The 22,281-nt window shown below is 54.0% G+C and overlaps 1 protein-coding gene across 6 annotated transcripts in view; it reads left to right on the plus strand.

Annotated features, from left to right (window-relative positions):
• Window positions 1-22,281, plus strand: part of RPH3A (rabphilin 3A) — a 36,117-nt gene that overhangs the window by 4,056 nt on the left and 9,780 nt on the right. For 2 of the 6 annotated variants that reach the window (XM_056358019.1, XM_056358010.1), the window contains exons 2-12: window positions 5,079-5,310; window positions 5,842-5,856; window positions 6,675-6,818; window positions 15,683-15,812; window positions 16,089-16,175; window positions 16,699-16,864; window positions 17,292-17,333; window positions 19,569-19,721; window positions 21,071-21,163; window positions 21,334-21,393; window positions 21,464-21,667. In XM_056358019.1, coding sequence (XP_056213994.1) covers window positions 5,234-5,310; window positions 5,842-5,856; window positions 6,675-6,818; window positions 15,683-15,812; window positions 16,089-16,175; window positions 16,699-16,864; window positions 17,292-17,333; window positions 19,569-19,721; window positions 21,071-21,163; window positions 21,334-21,393; window positions 21,464-21,667 — 1,171 coding nt within the window. In that variant the 5' untranslated portion in view covers window positions 5,079-5,233. Of the gene's footprint in view, window positions 1-340; window positions 5,020-5,078; window positions 5,311-5,841; window positions 5,857-6,674; window positions 6,819-15,682; window positions 15,813-16,088; window positions 16,176-16,698; window positions 16,865-17,291; window positions 17,334-19,568; window positions 19,722-21,070; window positions 21,164-21,333; window positions 21,394-21,463; window positions 21,668-22,281 lie in introns of those variants that run through there. The other 4 variants (XM_056358034.1, XM_056358027.1, XM_056358050.1 and 1 more) reach the window with 4 other exon arrangements.

The following is a 22,281-nucleotide window of genomic DNA, read 5'->3' on the forward strand; positions in this document are numbered from 1 at the left end:
AGCGTGGCTGGAGGGCTCTGCACCCTGGAGTCTGATCCCACCTCATGCCATCTCACACCAGAGCAGCATTGCTGGGTGGCTGGGACATGTGGGTCCCTGTGGAAGCATGGGCAGTGGGTGCTGCCGTGGCTGTGGGTCACTCTGTGCTACACCTGGAGTCATGGGGTGGCTGTCCTGCTGTCCCAGCCCCTCTCCGGCTGTCTGGGTGGGGGTCCAGGCCAAGCAGCTTCGGTTTGACATGTAGGTGTGTTTCTGCCAGCTGAGGCCTACAGGCCTACCTCTGTTCTGCTTTTTTTTTTTTTTTTTTTTTTTTTTTTTAGGAAAATCTTGAATGTGGGCTGTTTCCTGAAGCACCATCCGTAAAGCGGCTTGCCCAATTTTGCCTGAACTTTCTAAAATTATTTGCATGTGAGATGAGACAAAGCGTGGATGTTGGCTGCGTGGGGGATGTTGAGATTCGAGGGACCAAAACTCCTTCCGGCAAAACTGGGCTGCCTTCCTGCCCCTCTCTCTGATCTGCTGATTGTATAGCAGCGTTACACAGCTGCCTCGGCAGATATTTTGGGGCTACTTACACCTTCCCCCGCCTCTGTAGGTAAATCCAGTAGTACCAAATCCTGACTGGCCTGAAGGGAATGAGCACCCTGCTGTCTGCTGGGCCAGCTCTCTGGGGCCCCTATAGCCATATGTACACCATAGGGGATGCTGTGGTGTGTATGTGGCTCCTGTGCTGGGCAAACTCTTTTTTTCCTGGGAAAGGAAAGAAGAATGTTGGGAGATGCTTGGGGCAGAGCCAGACGTGGGGTGCACAGTGTCTGTACCAGGTGTCCGGTGGGGACCCGGGGTATCCTGTGGTTTGCACAGCTCTCCTGTGTGCCAGGCACCAGCCCTGGTGCTGAGCCATGGAGGAGGGCAGGATCTGGCCCTGATAGACTTGTGGTGACAAATGTCACCACTAGCTGGGAGAGAGTTCCAGCTGAAAATGGTGTTTGGGGATGTGTGTGCATGCTGGGTGGGGAGGCACGGTACCCATCCTGGGGCTGCCGGTGCATCCCCTCTCCTGCATTTTCTCTTCCCATCACTCAGCTGGAGGGTCCCACTGGGTCCTTGTCACCCGAAAATATGCATCCCATTCTCCCTGGGCATGGGGCTGGGGAAGCCCGTCAGGAAATTGGGTGCTCATTCCCTACTTTTCCCTCCCTAGCTCCACCGCCCCGCTGCGGAGTGTAAGCCAGCTCCCATGGCCAGGCTGGCCTTGCAGCTGGCATGAAAACTCCATCAGCCTGATGGAGGATGGTGTTTGGATCTGCTCGAGTTCAAAACCTCCTGTTTGGTGTTGACACACAGAAATAATCTCTCACTTGGCATCCGAGCAGCAGTTTGGGTTATTTGTTTGGGGTCTAGCTACTGGTGGTGAATAACAAGCTGCTGCCAATGCTCTGCAAGTGTGTTTCTCCGAGTGAATGGTCGGGCTCTAAAACCTGCTCTTTCAAACCAGATTAATCGCATTAGGCTTTGTCAATGCAAAAATTACCTCATCATTGGCACTGGCAGGTGGTGTAGAGCAGCAGACTTATTCAATATTTAAGAAAGCTGCATTGCAGAGCTGAGAAGGCTGGAGAAATAGGTTGCCTGTGTCAGTGTCTTTGCTGGCGGAGATGATCTCTGCAGGCACCGCCAAGTGTAAGATGTTGAGCTCACCGTAAAAAAACTGATTATTGTGCTGGGAGTCTTTAAAATACTGACTTTTTTCCTGTTTTCTACCCTGGCATGTTCTTTCCAGATGGCTAAACCAGCGTGTTTGGGTAGCCCTGTAATGGTCTCTCCTTGCAGATGCCCGGTGGGTGGTGGCTCCGGGTTCCTCCTGGTGCCCATGGGGCAGGATGGGCTCGTGCCATGGGGCTCCTGCTGCCTTTCCCTGCCTGCCCAGGGCTGCTGGAGGGTGAGGGGGACCTGATGCTGCGTCTGCCGGACTTTGGGTGCTGGCAATGGGGCTGTGAATCGGCACCTCTTGGCTTGGAGCAAGCGGTGGCTGCGCACGGGACGACAGCGCCGGCGGCTTGGGGAGAGGCAGAGTGATTCATGGAAGGCATTCAATCCCTTTTTTATTAAGGCATGATCAAATTCATGAGCTCCGTCATACAGAAGTAATGGAGCGGTGTGATTAGAGTCATGTGGCTCTTCCTTAAGGCCAGAAATTAAGACCTTGCTTCTATTCCTGGCTCTGCTTGGGATGCGCCGCGTTCACGCCAGTGGGAGCTGCCGCCTCGCTCCTCCCGACCTCCACCTGCCATCGGAGAACCTCAAGCAGCCGGCACAGCGTGGGGATAAGGGCTCCTCGCATCCCCACTGGCGGCAGCCCTGGGGGGAGCAGGTCACGCGACCCTCTGGGCACAGCCAAGCCTCAGAAGGGCTTGGCATCCTCCTAGGGTGGGATATTTCCATTTCATTAACTAAATGCTGCTGCATCCCATCGATTATGACTTGGATTGCCACATCCTTTTGCTTGCGAGCAAGGATTTGGTGGGGGGAAAAAGCCACCGTAAGCTGTTATTTTGTTCTTTACTGTGCACTAAAAATGTAGAACCAAGCATTTAGGACAAGCGAGAGTAGTTGCTGGAAGAAATGCAAAGTAGATCTTCAAAATCTATTATTTATAGACTTGGGAAGGCTTGTGTATTCCTCCAGGAGCTGTCCCCGGGCTCTTCTCCATCCTTAACAAAGTGAAACACCTGCGGCCTCTCTATTATTAGCAGAAAGTTCTAGTTGGTGGAAGTTTTCCTTCCCGCTGGCTGATGTGATGGTGAGCGCCCTACACTCTTCGCTCGGGGGAAAAAACCAGGGATTTCCCCCTTATTTGTGGAGCCGGGGCAGCTGCTCCTGCTCTGCGTGACCTTGGGAGAGCCCCTTATCCACACGCATCTCCCCACAAGTGTCTGCTGGCAGCATGGTGCTGCTCCTCCTCCCTGGGTACCCCATGAAATCTGCACCCAGCCCCGCGAGCCCCCCTGCTCCCAGCCGCAGCCGGACCCTGCAGCCCCCGCAGGAGTTTGGTGCTGCAGTGCAGATTGTGGAGGTGACGGTGGGGACTTCAGTGAACAATTTGATTATTTAACTGACCTTGTCAACCAGAGCCCTCTGGTTTGGCACAGGAATAGTTGCTGTGTGGAGCCAGAAGAGTACTAATTACCCTGTGTGCTTCACTTTTTTTTGTGCGTGTACGTATGTATTTTTGGAAGTTATTAGTGAAGTAAAGGTGAGTCTCAAAACCTCTGCCAACCCTTCAGAGAATGATGGAGAAACCCTTGCAATATTGCAGAGAAGATAGTGGAGGATGGGAATTATATTTTTCCCACTTTCTAGGAAAGTTATGCTTTTTTTTCATTGCTTGGAGTCTGGGATTTCAGTGGGGCAGTTTTACAAGCTGCCGTTTTCCATCTTCTCCCCAGGATAAACTCACCGGTGCCCCCATTGGAATTTTGCTGAGAGCTGGAGCTGCTCTGTGCCCCGCAAAGGTGGATTTGCTGGGTTTGAGCTGAGCTCTGGATTCACTGGAACCTGCTGGCAGCTCTGGCTTCAGTGCTGGGATCCAGCGGGATGTGGGTGGCTGAGTGGTCCCTTCCACCCAGGGAGGGATCTGGGGCAGCATCTTTCCAGGGCAGCGGGTTTGGGAGGATGAATGGCCCCGGGGCTGGGAGCAGCTTTGTTGCCCGTGGGCCAGGCTCTGCAGAGGGGTTTGGGTTTTTGTGGGGTTTATTTTTTTTAAGTTCTGCTGCAGGAGGAGGAAGCAATTCAAATGCAGGTGCTGTGAGCGATGCAGGCATGAGGCTGCTGCTGCGGGGGGATCCCAGCGGGTACCCCACGCCAGCTCCATGGGGAAGATGGGCAGGGGGAAATCCCATGTGTGGGAAGCATTTGAGCTAACAAAAACTTCCCCCATCAGCAGTAACGAAGGGGTGATCTGTATCCTCCTCAATGCCTTGTGCTCTAGTCAGCGCTGCAGCAAAGCCAAGCCTCTGTGGACGGATTACCTCTTCTCTTTTATTTTCACCTTAATGGCTGTAAAGGGATGCTCAACCTGAGCTTCTCCCTTTGCAAGTGATATCTTGTGGGCAATGTCATCTGTGGACCCGCAAGCTGCGCTTTCTGCTCTTGGGGACCATCCTGAGAGTGGTCCAGGTGTGACAGTGACTCATGGTGTAGAGGCAGCATCTCCCTGCACCCCACAGGCGGTGCTGGGGTGAGTGGCTGCACAGGAGGATGGATCCTGTCCTGCCCTTGACTGGGGACACTGCTCAGCCTGCGGTGTTCACCCTGTGTAAAAACACCGGTTTCCTCCAGAAAAGGCGATGGGATGGCTGGATCCATCCCTGTGTTGTGGGTGATGCTGGGTGTCAGCTTGGGCTTTGCTGCCCAGTCTCTGTCCCCATGCAGTGAGGAGGGGTGGTGGGGTAAAAACACCTCCAGAAAATGGGAATAAACTAGCACTCAGGCTCTGAATTTTACATCAGTTTGTTTTTTGATAAAAGCAGTCTGTTTTGCTGAAAGAAGAAAGGTCTGAAAAGGTCCGTTTCTTGATGAATCTTTTGTAGATGGGTAGAAAGAGTATTGTGTTCGGCTCCTGTTGTTACGTCGTCCTTCAATGCCTCTCCCAGTTTCATTTTGCAAAAACTTTATTAAACAAAAATGAAAATAGAGGAGTTTTGTTCCAGAGGAAATGTGGTTTGGGGGGAGGATAGCGAGACATGCTGGGTTATGGGGAGGAAGTTTCCTAGTTTGTAGATCTTTCTCTGAAATGGAAACTTCCTCTTCCCTCCTAGCTCTGAAGCCTTGTAATTAACGTGAGGTCGGGTATCTCATTAATTACATCCACACCGAGTGTGGCTGCATTGCCCTCCTGGGAGGGCGGTGGTTGTAGGCTCCTGTGTCTTGTGTGCAATATCAAGACAGAATGAAGTGACATTCCTGTTCCTCTCCCGGCTCCCACTCCTCTTAATGCCAAAAATGAAGCCCTGCCTGGTATGATTTTTGGGTTTTTTTGCTTGTGTTTTGTTTTTTTTTTTTAATCTTCCTTCCAGCCTGACTGAAAGCACTGGGTTACCTCCATCAGCATCACTGTGATCTGGCAGCGGAGCAAAGTGATTGACATCCCCTGTGTGCCGAGTCAGCGCCTGTCGGCGGAGCACCAGCGTGCCCGCACTCGTGTGTCCCCGCGTCCCCTCAGCAGCCAGCAATGACCGACGCAGTGGTGGGTGGCAGCTCTGACCGGTGGATGTGCCCCAGTGACAGGACCATGTCCCTCCGGACCAGGTGAGAGGAGGCGGCTGGGGGCTGTGGGAGGAATAAGAGCCACCAGGGGTGGGAGGTGATGCGGGTGCAGCCACCCCGGTTCTTCCTCTGGGGACATTGGGAACTGGGTTTGTGCTGGTTGGATGGGGTTGTGTTGTACTGTTGCCACCTGAGAAGGTGGTAGGGACAGACCCATGGGTGCGCACGCATCCCAGTGCCACCGAGCAACCCTGTCCATCTGCCCTGACACCCTCTGACACGGCGCTGTGCTGCATCCCACCACATGGCAGATCCCGACTGGCTGGGTGGTGGCAGCACCCGTGGGTGGCTGCTTGTTTTGGGTGCCTGGGCAATGCAGGGGCTGGGTGAAGTTCGTGTTTGGAGCTTGATGCTCCACGCTGCCTTGGAGGAGCGCCAGGCGTCCATGGAGAGGGACATGCCATTGGGGACAGTTGTCCCTGAGGCAGGGAGAGCACTGACTGCCTGGGCTGAGCTGTCCTCATCCCTTCTCTCACCTAATCTTTGTTCCCTCTCTTTCCCTGTGCCTCCCAGCAGCGAGAAGGAGCAGTAAGTATCTCGCATGCTTTTTTTTGCCCTATTGCTCTTGACTTGCTACTCTGACAGTCTTGAGAGAACAGGAAAAACCTTGCTCTGGATGCAAGGAAAAAAGTAATTAAGTTTGGGAAGTGTTGCACAGGGTTTTAATGTACTTAAGGTTTAAGACTGTGCAGGTCTGCTCAGCCCAGGGAAAAAGACCCAGGAAAGGTCTTTAGATGAGCAGAAAAATGAGGGGGGGAGGAGTGTTTGCCTTTTGCACCCTTCGTTAGCGTTGCCCCTCTGCCACCTGCTAATTTACAAGGCTGAGTGGCAGACGTTACCATGTCACCAGGTTAAAGCTGCCTGATGCCCAGGCTGTGCTCACTGTGTGAAAGGATCTTTGGAAATGATGTTAGGAGAGGAAAAACTCCCATGTTTGCTAAAATGTACCCAAAAAACCCCCCATTCCTGTGGCCACAGCCCCGGTACCACAGCTTGCTGGCAAAGCCTGTGTTACACGGTGGAGAGCAGGGTGCCAAATTAACTGTGTCTGTTGATGCTGAAGATGGAAATAATGAGAATATTTTTGAAAAGCAGAGTTGTTTTTTCTATGAAACAAGTGTTTCCATATGACACACACCCACCCCAAATGGAAGAAAGAGCTTGCACCCAGCGGGTGGGGGAGGTTTGCAGGCTTCCTGTGAGAAGAGAGCTTGGAGGATGGGGTGGTATCGTACCCCTTCCTCCTTGGCTTGGGAATTGGTGCCTGGCGGTTGCCCACGCACAGGTGTGGTGCACATGCACACGTGTGATCTGTGGACGAAGCCCTGGCCACCCTCTCCCCACAGGCTCCCCACCGGCTGGGCAGCACGGGGCGGCCAGCCCGAGCGGCAGCGCAAGAGCGAGGAGCTGACGGATGAGGAGAAGGAGATCATCAACCGAGTCATCGCCCGGGCCGAGAAGATGGAGGAGATGGAGCAGGAGCGCATCGGGTAAGGTGGCGGTGGTGGTGGCACTGGCACTGCCATGCTGGCTGGGACAGGAGGGACCCCCAGCCTTGCCGGTGCCCGCGGGGGAAAGCGCTGGCTTGGCTGCTTTCCTGGCCAGCAGCTACTGCACTGCAGTGTTTCTCCTGAAAGGGAGCCTGCGGGGGATCTTTTTGAGCTGGCGTTGGTCCTTGGCCAGGAGGAACCTGTGAGCAGGGGAGGGAGCTGCTCCGTGTGCCGCTGCTGCTTGGTGTGCCGCTGTGTTCTGGACCAAGAATTTACAGCCTCGTTGATCCCCCCTGCTTCCAGTCTAGAAGGGATCATTAATAACATCTCATTTCATAAAGCTGCTTGCCCGGTCCAGAACCCAAGCAGCCATGAGCACGAGCAAAGCCACAGCTCACCGAAAGTTGTTTTGTCTTGTTTTGAGGACACAGACGGATTCATTGCCCCTTCCATCCGTGTGTCCCAGTGGTTAATCCCTCCTGAATAGGGCTGAGTGATGCCCAGCCCCCGGGCTGGCCCTGCATTGGGACCAGCTCCTGGGGGGGGCTGGCGCTGCCCCAGCTGCATCCATAGTGGGGTACCCATGATTGATGGGGGGTGCTGGGGGCATGCCTGGTGCCGATGCACCCAGCGTGGAGCAGAGGGTGAGAAGTGCCTGCCTTTACTGCATTTCTGCCCTGCCTGGGCAAACGTGCCAGGTGAAATACTGCTAATCATTAGGTATTGACTTGGTCTGCTGGGGATGGTTTTCCAGAGGGGATCCCCATAATCCTGTTTGTCAGGCATCATGCCTTTTCATTGCAGAGGAGCATTTTATTCTTGCTGAGCTTAAGCGTTGACTACTCCCCCACCCCCCCTGTCTTCTGGCAGGAAATGCACTCAAAGCCAGGCAGAACCAGGGTCTCTGCTCCCCTGCAGAACGTCAAAGCCCCTCTCATAGCTCAGGGATGACTTTTGCTCAGCAAACAGGCGTGGGGCCCTGAAGGGCAGCTGCTCAGTGAGATGCAGAGAGGTTCTGCCTGTGCCCGCAAAGCCTCATGCCACAGCCCGAGCTTTAATCCATCAACCCGGCTACTTAATAACCCTTAAATATTGAGTGTGCATTTGCAGTGCGGGTCACAGGGTGCTCCGGCTGCAGCACGCAGTCTCCCTTGGTGGCTGCAGCACGTGGCCTCATAAGTCGTGGGTTTATTTCCTCGTTTGTGGAAAGACTTTGTTAAGAGCGGGTCTGTGAGCAGCTTAGGCAGATATTGCCCGGCCAGTGGTGTTTGTGCTGCCCGGGCTCAGCATGTGCCCCATGGATATGGGCACAGGGTGCTCCTCGGCTGATGTCACCCCGTGTGACAAAGTGGCATGCTTCCCTCTCCCAGCTTTCTGGTGGAAACCAGGTGAAAGTAGCTATGAATGGTGGTGATTCATTCCCTGAAAGCGCCTACAAGCAGTGTTTCCCTAGCTTTGCCCATCTGCAGCCCAGTAGGAATTACTCTCAAACGTGATGCTTTTTGGATTATGCTTCAATTGGCTTTAGCAGTGGGGGAGAGCTGGGGTTTTTTTTTTGTCTTTTGTGTTGTTTTGTTGGTGGTTTTTTTCCATTGTGCATTCCTGCAGCTGTTCGCAAACCTGCAGCAACTCTCCCTTTTCCCTCCGTTAGCCGAGCCGGAGGAGGTTTCCTCATCCTCATTCATGAAAAAGCCAAGCAGAGGACTTGGTGCCGTACTCGGAGTAGAGGAGGGGAAGGCTGGCGGATGTGCAGTCACAGCTGATTTGCCTCCTGCGCGTAGGCGTAGCAGGAGCCTTGCCAACTCCTTTGTGTTTGTTGGCTTGCACAACAAGAGCTGTAGGATGTGCAGCTACAGAAATATGGGACAGCGTCTATATCAGTCTCGTACAGAATCGCCTGTTCAGGAGCTGCTCGGACATTATCCAGGATAGTTCCTTCTATTATAAAATAATCCGGGTTTGCCAGGCTGGCCTCTAGCAGGGATGCAGCGGCTGTGACAGCGTCTCTTGCTCGGACAGGCTGCCCTGGGGAGGTGTGCCTGGAAAGCCCGATTTTCTGGGATTATCTATTCCTGTAAGGGAGGGGAAAAAAGAAGCAAAATCCATGAAAAACCTGGTTTAGGTTAATATATGGAATATCTGTGAAGTGAAAGTGCCTTCTAAAGGAGCAACATGTGGTAAATACTTGAGGTCATCTTAATAAGTGGATGTGTGTGCGCTTTAGATATAATACTTGAGCAATCACGAAGCCTACAGCTGGGTGCTGGCTACAAATGATCCTCCTCGTGCCTTGAAGTCCTTCCTGACTTAGTGCCATCCATCTCCTGCCCTCTCGTGTCCCCTCTCCTGTACTCACCATCCCACAGGCCCATTACCTTGTCCAGCCAGGGCAGGGTGGGAACAGATCGATGCTGCTTGTTGAGAAGATGTTTGTGGTATCAGACTTCATGTCAAACCCAGCTCAAATTAATCTAGCGAAAGAGTATTTTTAGCACCAGGGGTGGATGGAGGCCTGCGGGATGTGTGATCTGGATGCTGATGAGGATTGTAGGACACAGACACTTTGGCGTGGGGGTTTTTTTTTGTTGGTTTCTTTTTTTTTTTTTTTTTTGGCTGGGTCATTGTCTCATAGCACAGAGAAGGATAACAGGAGCTGAAATCATCTTAGACAGTGATACAGTGAATGCATGTCAAGCTTGAGTTGATGAAGGGCTTTACAACTGCCTGGGGATTAGGACAATCCCTTGGGCCAATTTAGGGGCACAGGGGCTGAAAGCCGGAGGGCAGAGCAGAGCTGCAGCAGGGATGGATCCGTTCTCCTCCCTTCTCCCTCCCTGCTTGGCCTGGGCTCATGCCTGGGGGGTCGCTGGGGCAGCTCTGTGCTAGCTCTATCGGTGGCGATGCTCTGGCTGCAGTCGTGAGGAGCCTGTTCCTCCCAGCTGATGCAGGAGCACCTGCAGGCACTAATTAACTCTGTTATGCACCTATAATTGGGTGTCATCAATAACCCACCAAGTCTGCTCCACTGCCTAATGAGGTCCATCGTGCTCTCGGCATCGAAGGAAATATCTTAAATCATCCAAAGTTAGAAATTGCTGTTTCTGGAGAGAGCCTTGCGGCACGGAGCCGGTTGTCCCAGGGGTGACATGACGCATCACTCCTGCATCTGGCCATGCCCCTGTCCAGCTGCAGGTAGTCCCTTCCCTCCAGTCCCCCCTGAAAGTGCGATGGTATGACAGTCTCCCTATGGGCCACAGCCTCTCACCTTTCCTCAGAGAGGACCAGCTATCAAACAGGATTGCATTTTAATTTGGCTGCTTATTGCTGGGATGACACGTGCATAATGCTGGAGCAGATGGTTTAAGTCACAGGGGATTAAGTCATTAACCTCGGTGGCCAGCAGCAGAGATGCTCTCTGGGGACCACAGTCTCGTATTTTCTTTCTCGTCTTCAGACAACACAAAAATAAAAATTGGGGCCAGGAAGGGCAGGGTTTCTGCTGGAGGCAGACAGAAATGTCTCCTGAGATGCCAGCTTCTAGAACAGATGAGGTTAATTCATGGCCAGAAGGCTGCTCATGTGCTTCTTGAATTTTTGTGTGGTTTTGGTGTCCATTCCCCACCCCACCCTCCCCCCCCCAAAAAAAAATAATCCCACCCTCTTCTCATTTCTGAGACTGGGATGAGCCTGCAAAATACCAACCCTCCTTTAACACATTATCAGAGGCATCAAGGACCTGGAGTGATGCACTAGCATGAAGTGGGATACTTCAGGATGCATGAATCCCCGTAGCCTCCTTGAGCATCTTCCCTCCATGGTGAGGGCTGTCAGCAGAGGATGAGCTTTGAAAGTCAACCTGTAAAAGCTCAAATGATGCTTTACTTTGATTTACCTGTGCACTTGTAAGGGAAGAAAAATGCTACTCATTTTTCATCCTGGTTTTCATTATGTTTTATCTGTAGCTTGGCTTCTTTTCTTTAAAATTAGCCCTCATTTAATATTCAGCCCTTTAAGGCACATGATTTCCCCGTGGAGCCAAGTCAGGGCTTAATTCTGGAGGCACTTTGTGACCTCCTTTGTGTTTTACTTAGGTTTTTTGCCACATAAGTGATGGCTGAGTCTCTTCCTGCATGGGGCTGGGGAGCATCCGGCTTGTGATGTCCCAGATCAGGTCCTTCCTCGCAGGTCAGGTCCTTCTCCCACCCTGGTGCAGCAGTTCAGTCTGCTGCATTAAATGTCCTCCCCGATGTGATTTAAAACCCATTAGGCGCATCTTTAGCCATTCATTTCTGCAGAGTGGCGATGAATATTTAAACACAACGCGCTCTTGCGTGCTTGCCCCGCTGTTAAGTCTTGTTTTACTGAGATCCTCAGCTCTTAACGCCAGGGACTCTCCGTGTCCCTCTGCATCCCTCTGGTCCTAGCACAAGAGCAAATGCCGATGCTGTAGCGCTGCGATTGCCTGTGCTACCCAGGCTTCAGCCCAGCCTGAGGTAGTCCCTCAGCCTTCGCTGCATCCCTGTGGGACCCTCTGCATGCCTAAAATCATGGGAGATGTTTTCAGGTCTTCCTGCAAATGCCAGACCTTCCCCTGCCTGTGCCAGGGCTGCTGGGCAGGGGAGGTCTCCCACCAGCCCCAGGGCTGCTCACCTTCCTTTCCCAAACCGTATTTATGGGGCCAGGCAGATGCTATATTATCAGGGGACTGTTCCATTGCTTTTATCATCTCAGGTGCATGGTAAGCATTTCAGATACAGTGTATCACCCAGTTCTTATATCTCGCTCCCATCAGCAACTAATACGTATTTCTTTGGCAGATGACGGATGCTCTCCCTCCCTGCAGGGCTGTCTCTGGGAGCAGCGATGCTCCCAGGCGCTGGGCTTGGCCAGCTCCCTGCCACTGGCTTTAATTATTTCTATCTTGATTTTTCCCCCCCTAATTATAACAATTCGAGGCATATTTCCTGCTCTTTGAAGTTAGTCTTACAGAGGCCAGAGGGATGGGCGCTTTGAAGTGCACATCATGGTAAGGAAGATGTTGCTGTCATCCTAGAGAGCGCAAGGGATGGGGATGAGGTGGATGGCTATTTTATGTGCAATAAAAATGAGGAACAAACAATATATAGGGGAGAGGGAGCGAAAAGGTTTTGGGAAGGCAGAAAGCTTGTTCCTGGCTGCTACCTGGGGTAGAGCAGAGCATCCTTCTGGTTAGCAGAGGGAGGCCAGCCCGTGCATGGGGCTCCGGCATGTGTGTGGGGTGGTGCTGGATGGAGTCAAACAGAAACCTGGGCTTTTTGCTCCCAGTTATCACCTTAATCGGGAGCTTCCCAGCCCATGGGTTTTGGTGCAATACCCCCTTTCCCAGGTCCTGCCCTCTTTCTGCCAAGTTCACGCCAGGACTTAAATTTTAACTTTTTATACAGTCCTTTTGGGGTTTGAATCAGGAAAAAAAGCCCACTTTCTCTGGCTTGAATGGATGTTTTAATTAGGCAAATGTCCTTCTTTTGAAACCGGTGCCACAGGTGTGTGTACTGACTGCTGAAGCTCTTCCACTGGTTTAAAAAAAAAATCTCTTAAGGAGCTGCTTCTGGTAAATGAGAGACTAGGAAAGATTTTGCAGCTAAATAATGAATCTCTTGAAATGCAAAGGCTTTTTTTCTTTATTTTTTTTTCCTTTTGATTGTGCCATTTGTTCTAGTTTCTATAATAAGTTTGTTTGGGCTTGCAGATTTCCAACTGGAAGCTGCTTCTCTTGGAGCAGAGCTCTTGCAGCACAGCGGGGGCGGGGGGAAGTTGCAGAAGATCTGGGGCTTGTACATGTGCTTTGCTGCCAGGAAAATAAAAGTTTTTGCCCCAGGAATGTTTTCCCTGTTGAGGTGAGAGCAATATGCTGCGACAGAAGCTGGACGCTGTTGGTTATTTGCTGCTGGGGGTTCTTCATGCAGACCCTGCGTGGCATGTGGTGGGACGTGGGCTGGGAACAACCGTGGTGTGATTCATTTCGTTTAAATAAGAAATGTTTGAGAAACAGACAGTTTCCAGGTTTTAATTGGAATACTGCTGGCTGCTGGCCGGATGTTTATGGGATGATGCAGCTCTCTTGATATCACTGGGACCTCCGTGTTTGCAGCAGGGCGGATGGGCTGCGGAGCTTGGGAAGGCACCGAGGGCGTATGGTGGCTCTAGCAACTGACTTATTCTGTCAGAAGAAATCACCTATGGATCATCTGCAAAGCAGTGAGCAGGTGCTGAAGGGCAGGGATCAGACAGTGGCATCCCTCGGGAATAAAGCTGGAGCAGGGAGTTAGGCTAGCAGATAGCTTCCCCGTTAAGAGTGAGGTGGAAAGGCATTAAAGGGCTGTGGTCTGAGGATGTTCTTTTTCGACAAAAGGATGAGAAGAAGACTTGCTGTATTTAGAGAGCCCGTGGTCATGTCGCTGCTGAAACTTCAGGTGGCGAAGACAGAAGGGACTTGCAAGCTCGCCCATCTGCTGTCTGGTGACATTGTAGCTGTGAAAATAGTGATTTCCCCCGACGGCTGGCTCTGCCTGGCTCCCCTAGCTGCCCAGCCAGCTTTCCCGTCTGGAAACGGGCTGCAGGCTTGTTAATAACTGTCAGGAGGCACCTCCACATCGGCAGCCCTGAGGATGCTGGAGCCACCCCAAGGAGATCAGCCCCTGCGTGGGGAGGAGTGGGGAAATTCTCCAGCAGGTTTTAGCATGGCTGATGTCTTGCACCTAAATGAGATATTGTAATAACATGGCTTTGGTTGGATAACGTACGCTGAGTCATGGAGCTGCGTCCTGCCTTTGGGCTTGACTCAGTGCCTGACCAAGGGCTTCGAGATGCTCTTGTTGACTGCAGTGAGTTTCCAACAGAGTATACGATGCATTGTAATAAGTTGCATGTTTCGAGATGCTTTATTTTTATTTTTCTTTCCCCTCTTGCTGCTATTCCCTTATCAAGCACCCGTGTACAATAACACCGCTGCTTTTCCATGCGCAGTCCATGGGACATCGGCCGTCCGGTGAGCAGCTGGAGACCAGCCACCCCCGATGTAGTGGGGAGCTCATATATTGTTTATGAGCAATTCAGAGGTGCTGGCAGCGGAGCCGCCATAAATCTGAAGCTGTCATCAGCCATGTAGGAAAATGTCTTTTAAACGTCGGGTGGTTTTTACAACGTGCTGTGTTAGTGGCTCTGTCAGATCTGGGTCAGGCTGCCGTGGGAGCGGATGGCAGCCCTGCGGGCGAGGGGGCTGCTGCTCTCTCTGGTGGGCTTGGGTCTTCTCCTTCCCTTCTTCATTCCTTCTCCTTCCTCACTGAAAGGCATAAATAATGCATCCTTTCTCCCTTCTAGTACTATTTTTAGGGCCAGGATTCTGGGTTAACTGAGCGTACAGCTCGCCGCCATCTCTCGGGTGCTTGGCAGGCAGCTCACTCCTGCTCCTGCTTTACAAACTGCTTTTGCCGCTGCTGGTTTTTCAGAAGTTGCTTAGCTGTGGAGGGTTTTTTTGTGGCTTTTTTGTTTGGTTTGTTTTTTTTTTTTACCTTTGCAAGAAACAGATGTGCTTTTATAGCCTGCTCTCCAGTGGGCTTTTTGCATTTCACTCAAAGGGCTAAGCATTTCCATAAAGTAAATTATATGCAATATTTTTCCTTAGAAAATGAGAAAATTAATTCGCTCAGTCCTCCTGCCAGAGCTCTTGAAGATCTCCTTTTGCAGCTCTTCGCTGAGCAGTCACTGGGACTGGGTGGAAATCTTTCTGTGTGGGGGGAAAAAGCCGCTTCCCTGATGCCGAAGCACTTTGTGCGAAGGCACTGGCTCTGATGGATTTTATGCATGTGTGTATGCGGGCACTGGGCCTGGTATCTGCTCTCTGGCAGTGCCAGCGGAAGTTAATAGTCATGCATTACAAAGCTATAGGGGAATGTAATACTCTGACATATCCCCTGGGATGTGTCTTTTCCCCTGGTTGCGTTCCTGTAGCTGGAAGAGGAGAGGCTCTGCTGGAAGCTGCACTAGGAAAAGGAGCAGCTGATCACAGGGCTGGAGCCCCTCTCCCACCAGGACAGGCTGAGAGCTGGGCTTGTTCAGCCAGAACGGGCAGCTCCAGGGAGACCTTACAGTGGTACTTCGGCGGTTGTAAGGCAGGTGGGAACAGGCTTTTTAGTAGGTCCTGTAGCCCTAGGACATGGGGAGGTGGTCTTAAACTAGAAAAGGGCGGATTTAGATCAGATATAAGGAAGAAATTCTTTACTGTGAGGGTGGTGGGACACTGGCACAGGCTGCCCAGCGCAGCTGTGGGTGCCCCATCCCTGGAGGTGCTCAAGGCCGGGCTGGATGGGGCTGGGAGCAACCTGGGCTGGTGGAAGGTGTCCCTGCCCGTGGCAGGGCGTTGGAGTGAGATCATATAATCATTTAGGTTGGAAAAAACCTTTTAGATCATCAAGTCCAACTGTTAACCCGGCACTGCCAAGTCCATCACTAACCCCTGTCCCCAAGCACTGCATCTACGTGTTTTTTTAAACACTCCCAGGGATGGTGACTCCACCACCTCCCTGGGCAGCCTGTGCCAATGCTTGACCAGCCTTTGGGTGAAGAAATTTTTCCTAATATTAAATCTAAACCTTCCGTGGTGCAACTTGAGGCTGTTTCCTCTTGTTCTGTCACTTGTTACCTGGGAGAAGAACCTGACCCCCACCTCACTACAACCTCCTTTCAGGCAGATGATCTTTAGGGCCACTTCCAACCCAAACCATTCAATGATTCAATAATCAAACAGCAGCCATCCTTGGGAGTGGGAACCCCACGTCCTGGCCACATGGTGCCTTTCCTGACAGCCCTCGTCCCCTTTCTGCCAGGCGACTCATGACCCGGCTGGAGGACATGCGCCGGAGCGTGCTGGGGGATGGGGTGAACCGCTGCATCCTCTGCGGGGAGCAGCTGGGGCCACGGGGATCTGCCTGCGTCGTCTGCGAGGACTGCAAGAAGGTGAGGCACCTCCCCGTGCCCCACCGCTGGGTGAGCCCCCCGAGACCCACACAGCTTGCTCCCTGGTGCAAAAAGGGGCACCTTGGTCCTTCGGTGCATCCTGAATTGCTTGGCATTCCTCCGCACGAGGGGGCATCCCTGGGGGGGTTCTGCAATCATTAATGTTTGTGCCGGGAGGGCTCTTGTTAACCAGCTCTCCTTAAGGTGCTGGTGTAGTAGGAGCTTTTGGTGGCCACGGCTCCCCCACCGTCACCCAGCACTTTCCTTTCTCTGCAGAACGTCTGCACCAAGTGTGGGGTGGAGACCACCAACAGCCGGCCCCATGCCATCTGGCTCTGCAAGATCTGCAGCGAGCAGCGGGAGGTGAGTGGGGCAGCCCCTGTGCTTCCCCTGCCCTGGGGGGTTTACGGGAGCAGGGATGCGGTCCCTGCCCTTGGTTTCACCCTGTGCACTGTCCCCATGCCAGAGCTCTGAGGTGGGACCAGCTGCAGACTGGGGGATGCTCCCAGGGACTTTCAGCTTTGTCTTCTGACACTGCTAAACCTGGCCCAGCTATCAGAGCCTGGTTCTTACAGGGTGATCTTGTTTCCTATATGAAATACTATTTAAAAAAAAAAACAAAAAAACCCCACCACAAACCAAAACAAAGTCTTGGGGTTGAAGAGGCTATTTTGGCCAGAGATTAGCTCCCTGCTACCTGCAGTGTGCAAAAGCTGAAGACTTAATTAATGAGCAGGATGGGCCATGGGGCTGCTGCAGAGCAGGGGGGTACAGGGGTGCCTGCTGGAGGTGGACCCAAGCGATGCAGTGGGGGACAGAGACTGCCAGGTCTGCACCCAGCATCCCACTAGGACGTGGGTGCCACCCCTCTGCCTGTACCCCCCAGGTGTGGAAGCGCTCCGGTGCCTGGTTCTTCAAGGGTTTGCCCAAGCAAGTGCTGCCCCAGCCGATGCCTGTCAGCAAGAACAAGGGCCCCCAAGCCCCGAGTGAGCCCAGCCCATCGGAGCTGCCCGCCCAGGACGTGAAACTCCCCTCCCGCACGCCCACCCGAGGTAGGTGACAGTGGGTGACAGGGCAAGGGTCCTGCTGGTGGGGCGTTGGATCTTCTCCCCATCGTTTGCAAGGGCAAACCCTAGCAAAGAGCATCCAGAGCAGTCGTGGACCTGCTGCCTGTTTTCTAAAGGGCTCAGGAGTTGCCCCGCTGCCCTCCCTGCCTGCTGAGGGTTCCTCCAGGCTGTCCCAGTCAGTGTGGGCTGGTTTGCAGGGGCATCCTCCAGCAAAGCAGCTCTGGGTGGGAATCTGGGGTGCCCAGCCGGGGGTTCATGCAGTGCCTGGGTATGAACACGGTGATGCAGTAGCCTGGAAAAATCAGAATAAAAAAGGAAGCGTGGGGAAAGAGTGGCAGCACATCCTGGGATGGTGTTGGTGGGGTGGGCCGGCTGCAGCTTCACCACTTCTCCCTCTGTTTGTGCCCCCAAGGCCAGGCGGACGCCAGGCCCCCAGCTGAGCAGGACGCCGATGGTAAGCACCAGCGTTCGCACGCTCCCCTGTGCCGCTGCCTGGGTGCCACCTGTGCTGAGCTCCCTTTCTCCCTCTCTCCTTCCCCTGCGGTGTTTTCCCGCGGGAGGCTGCAGCAGGACCTCTCCTTGCTGCTGCCACCCACAGCGCGGGGACCGAGTTATTCTGGGGCTTCCCCACCTACCGCGCACGCCTGGGCTGGAACGCCGCACCGAGCAGAATTGCCTCCGTAGGTGGTGGTTCCTGCTGCTGATTGGCAGGTGTTCTGCTTAGTTAATGGCAATCCTTGGAAAACCTCCCGTGGAAATTTTAGGCAGCTTGCGGGGGGCTGGCGCTTGTCCATGTTTCCCCCACCAAAGCTCTTGGTGCCGGGGCTTTGCGCCCAGGCTTGTGCTGTACATGGGTAGCAGAGCAAGGTAAGGATGCAGCAGCAATTTTATTTTTTTTTTAATTTATTTTTATTTTGAATGGTTATACTTTGTCCCCTCCAGCACTTGCAGCCCGCTGAGGCTCTGCCTGCATCATGTTTAATACCAATGCCGGCTGAGGGGGCTGCGGTAAGCAGCAGCATCGGTGCCTCTTGCTTACAGGGGCAAAGCCACGTTCCTCGCCAGGGCTCATCTTTCTAACTCGCGTATGCCCTGCGTTGCTCTGGACCGTATACCCCAGGCACTGCTGCCAGCACCAGCAGGAGCCCAGGGATAGGGGTGCTGCCAGACCGGCCGTGTCACTGGGAGTTAATTTTGAGTGAGAAGCTCCCATGTTCACAGTTCAACATCGGAGTGCCAAGGCGATGAGGTTACCTGACCCAACGCCATCTGCTCCTAGCTGGGCGATGGTTACCGTGGGAGCACCTGCAAACCCTCCCTTCTTCTCCCCTTCCTCAGCTGTGGGGGGCTGAGGACACAACCCCCCTGAAGCGGTCCTCTCCGTCCCACCCTTCCTTTACCCAGGGTCTCTTGTGACAGTGATAACCCAGTTGGCTATTGGTGTGCAGGAAGGTTTTAACAGCACTGCGTTTGATTTTCCAATTTCGGCTGCCAGAGGCTTTGCTCCATGTCAGGCTGCAGGCAGGCAACATCTCAGTGGGGATGCATCCTGTGTGTCTTGGGGGGGGTGGGGTTGGGGGGAGCCCCATGGACCTGTGCCCATGGTGGGATACCCAGGCTCGGCCCATGCTACAGCTCAAAGTGCCAGTGGGGGCCTCCGGCTGAGCCTCGGCAAGGTTGTGCCGAGTCATATCTTCATCTTTCCGTGCAGCAGCAGTTGGGGAAACAACTTAATTAAGACTATTTAATCACAATGGTAGCTGGTGCCGTTAAGCTTCCCAGCTCTGCAACAGGCTGCTTTTATTAAGCCACCAGCTCATCTGTAATTTGGCGAAGTTTTGTCAGCTCCGCAGGTCCCTCCTGGTGATCAGCATGCTCATGACGTGCCCATGATTTTCCGAAAGCTCTTTTGGAAAATTATTTATTGCATCGCTATTTCTGCACCACAGGGCTCCCGGTTGTGGATGCTCATTTCCCCTCCTCTCCCCTCTTTAGCATCGTAGCGTTTTTACCCCCCTCTTCTTCCCCACTTGCAATCTGTTGCGTTTCACTTTCTCATTGCACTCAGCGACCCTGAGAGCCCAGCCAAGGGTAAAAATCCCATTTATGTCACAGCAAAGATTTATACCTGGCATCTCTGGCACAAGCCAGGTGAGCACAGAGACCTTTTTCATCACATCCGTGGGTTGCAATTTATCACCGCGAAGTGGTCTTGGCACCCTGGGACAGCCGCTGCTGGGTGGATGGAAGTGAGAGGCAAAGGCAGCTGTCACCGTTGTCTCGCTAATAAATGGAAGATGATCAGCAAAAAGAAAATGTGATCCTCGTGTCCTGGGGACCATGGAGCTGTAATGCCATTAGGGGTTTGATGGGTGCTGAGGACCAATTGATGGATGCCTCTGGCCGTGTTTTCCCGTGGCGCTTGCGTGTGTCCCAGTGCCCTCATGGTTTGCCATGTCCTTTGGGCTTTCGCGACCACCGTGTGCAGGTTTGATGGTGTGAAGCCCTCCTGCAGCTGGCTGGCAGTCCCCAGTGCTCTGGGGGTGATGCTGCAGTGGCCATACCCATTCTCCTCCTGCTGGTACCCAAGCTGGGCATCACCCCAGCAGCTCCTCTCCCTGCTGGCTCAGGGGACGACTGGGCGGACAGGGTGCCAGCATCACTGCTGCCTTTATCCCTCTTCCTGCAGGCAGTGACACGACGGCGGCTGCCCGGGGGAGCTACGTGGTGCCTGGCCGCAAGCCGGCCGAGGGCAGGCCGGGCCCGTGCGGCAGCGAGCACGCTGGCGGGGACACCGATGGCCGCGACTATGCTGCTGAGAGCGGGGTCAGCAGGAGCCCTGGTGAGAGCGGTGCTTCTGCGGGCCTGGGAAGAGAGGGCTGGGGGTTGCAAAGCCAGCAGCCAGACCAGGGTTGTCTCCGCTCGATGGGCAGCACGAAGTGATGCTGAGGGATTTCATGTTGCAATGCTTTGGCACCTGCTTCCCACGCCACTCGCCTGCTGTTTTACACTGCTCCGTGGAGTTTGCTGATGGGGAGGTCCTGGGTGTTGGTGGGATCAGGGGGAGGCATGGAGGGGGATCCCCATCCCTTTCCCTGCATGCAGGGAGGAGAGGCAGGATCCTGCGTGCTTTTCCCTAAGAGGGGCATCTTATGGCTCGTGAAAGGACATGAGCTTGAAAAGCCCCGTGCACCATACAAGAGCTGTAAGTGAAGGGAGGAGTGGGCTCGGTGCTTACCAGGCCAATTTTAAGCAGAGATGAAATGCAACTGAGTTGGGACCTGAAGCAGAAGCATTTTTCATGCTGCTGTGCCCCCCACCCCACCCCGTTGCTGCTGGGGCAGGCATGTGCCCCACAAAATGCTGCCAAAGGAGCAGATGTGGAGCAGCCGCGCCAGTGGGAGCCCGTGCTTTGCTGGCAGGGGTCTGGCTGGGGATGTCATTTCTTGTTTCATGAAAATTTTATGTGCTGCAAGCTATTGTAAATGGCTGTGACACAAACGGGTGGCTGACAGGGTGCAGTGGTGCCTGAGTCTTCCCCAGGTGTCTCTAGAAGGGGAGGCACGTGCAGAGACCGCTCTTCATCTAGGAGCTGAGCTTGTGAATTTAACTGGTGAAGCTAAAAACAGCTGGAAAATGTCCAAGTTGTCTTTAATTCCCCGGGGAAGAAAGGAATATTCAATGACAGGGTAGTCAGGTAATAGCTGGAGAGGGGCGTTTGGGGCTGCCTGGGGGAGCTGGTGTTTTAATTTGTGTTTGGGTGGGTAACCCTTGTGCATCTGTGCCCCGTTGCTGCTGTGGGATGTGCGTGCATCTCGGGGGGATGCCATGCAGCAGTAGTCCTGGTGTGCAGGGGGACAAGGGTGTGATGGGCATCTCAGTGATGCTCATGGGTTTGTTCACCTTCCAGCTCAGACCAGTGCCTGGCCACAACCACATCCATCCTCCTGCATTTCCCTTTTGCAGGTGGATCGGTGCAGCACGGGGTCCCCCTAGTGCAATGCTCCCTACTCCAGCCCGGGCTGCACCCTGCTCCCCAAAAGCATGCAGGGCTGAGCTGCTATCTGGGCCACCTCCATCCATCGGCCAAACCTCTCTCTTCCCTGCTGCCTCTGGCTGATTCCAGCTATAACCCACAGCCAAAGCCCCCGGGGCCTGAACACCATTGCTGACCCCCCGCTCTCCTTGCAGGCGTGAAGAGGACCAACTCCCTGCAAGCCCCACGGCCACCCCCACCAGCCGCTGCCAGCCCCGCTCCTGGTCCTGGTCCAGCAGCACCCCCAGGTAGGATGCAATGGGGATGTGGCCAGGATGCTCAGCTCCTGGGGGGGACACCCCAATGCCCTGCCATGGGTGGAGACCCTCCTGCTTGGGACAGTGCTGGTGCTGGGGTGGGAGAGGGATGGAGGGCATGGCCCAGGTGAATGCTCCGGTAATGCTGTGTCTGTCCCCAGCGCCACCGGCAGCAGCAAGACCGGGTCCTGGGGCAGCCAGCCGGTTCCCGGAGAGACAAGGTAAAGTTTGGCTGCCTGCGAGGGGCTGGGGAGCAGAGCGTGCCGGGGGCTAACAGGGTCCTTCTCGCAGCGAGCCCGCCACTGGGACCCCCGGAGCTGGCCCGTGCCGCTGCCAGGGAGGAGCGAGGAGGGGGCTACACTGTGCCCTCTGCCAGAGAGGAGAGGCCAGCCCGGCAGCCCCCCACCATCCCGCCGGCATCCACTGCCCCGCCGCGGCAGCCACCCCAGGAGGAAGAGGAGGAGGATGCCAACAGCTATGACTCTGATGAAGGCAGTATGTACCCGGGGTGCTCAGCTGGAGGGGGAGTGAGTGGTTTCTTTGGGAAACCTGGGATTTTGAGGGAGGTGGCTGCTGCAGGACCGTGACTTGCACCATAAGGTCGTGGGTCTCTGGCAGAGAGTCCTTGGGGGATGTTCCTTCCCTGTGGGGCTGCTGGGACAGGGTCTCACAGGCTGTCCCTGCTCAATCAGTTCAGTGCAGCTCGTGGGATCTTCAGTCTGTTTTACACAAAATTACTGAGCTCTGATGCATGCTGGTTTAGGCTCTGTGCTCACACAACCTTCCCATTTCCAAATTTGAGTCCCAGAGGCGGCTGCCTCTTTCCATCAGAGCATCGTTCGCTGCAAGAAATGCTGTTTGTAGGAAAGGCTTGGTGGCTTCAGTGCCTTTATGCTGTTGAGATCCTGGTGCTCAGGCATCTGCTTCCCTCAAAGGGAATTTGCTGCATGAGGGCGAGTGCCTGTGGCAGGGCAGTGCTTTGCCTGTCCAGCCTGTTCCCACCCAGGGTGGGAAGAGCTGCTCCGGGTTGGGAGCAGGTGCAGAAATCCTGCTCAGGCAGGAGCAGATGGGCTCAGCTGAGGTTCTGTGCTAACTCTTCATCCCTGTGA

The sequence above is a fragment of the Falco biarmicus genome, chromosome 1 (assembly GCF_023638135.1).
Source record: "Falco biarmicus isolate bFalBia1 chromosome 1, bFalBia1.pri, whole genome shotgun sequence".
NCBI classification, from domain to species: domain Eukaryota; kingdom Metazoa; phylum Chordata; class Aves; order Falconiformes; family Falconidae; genus Falco; species Falco biarmicus.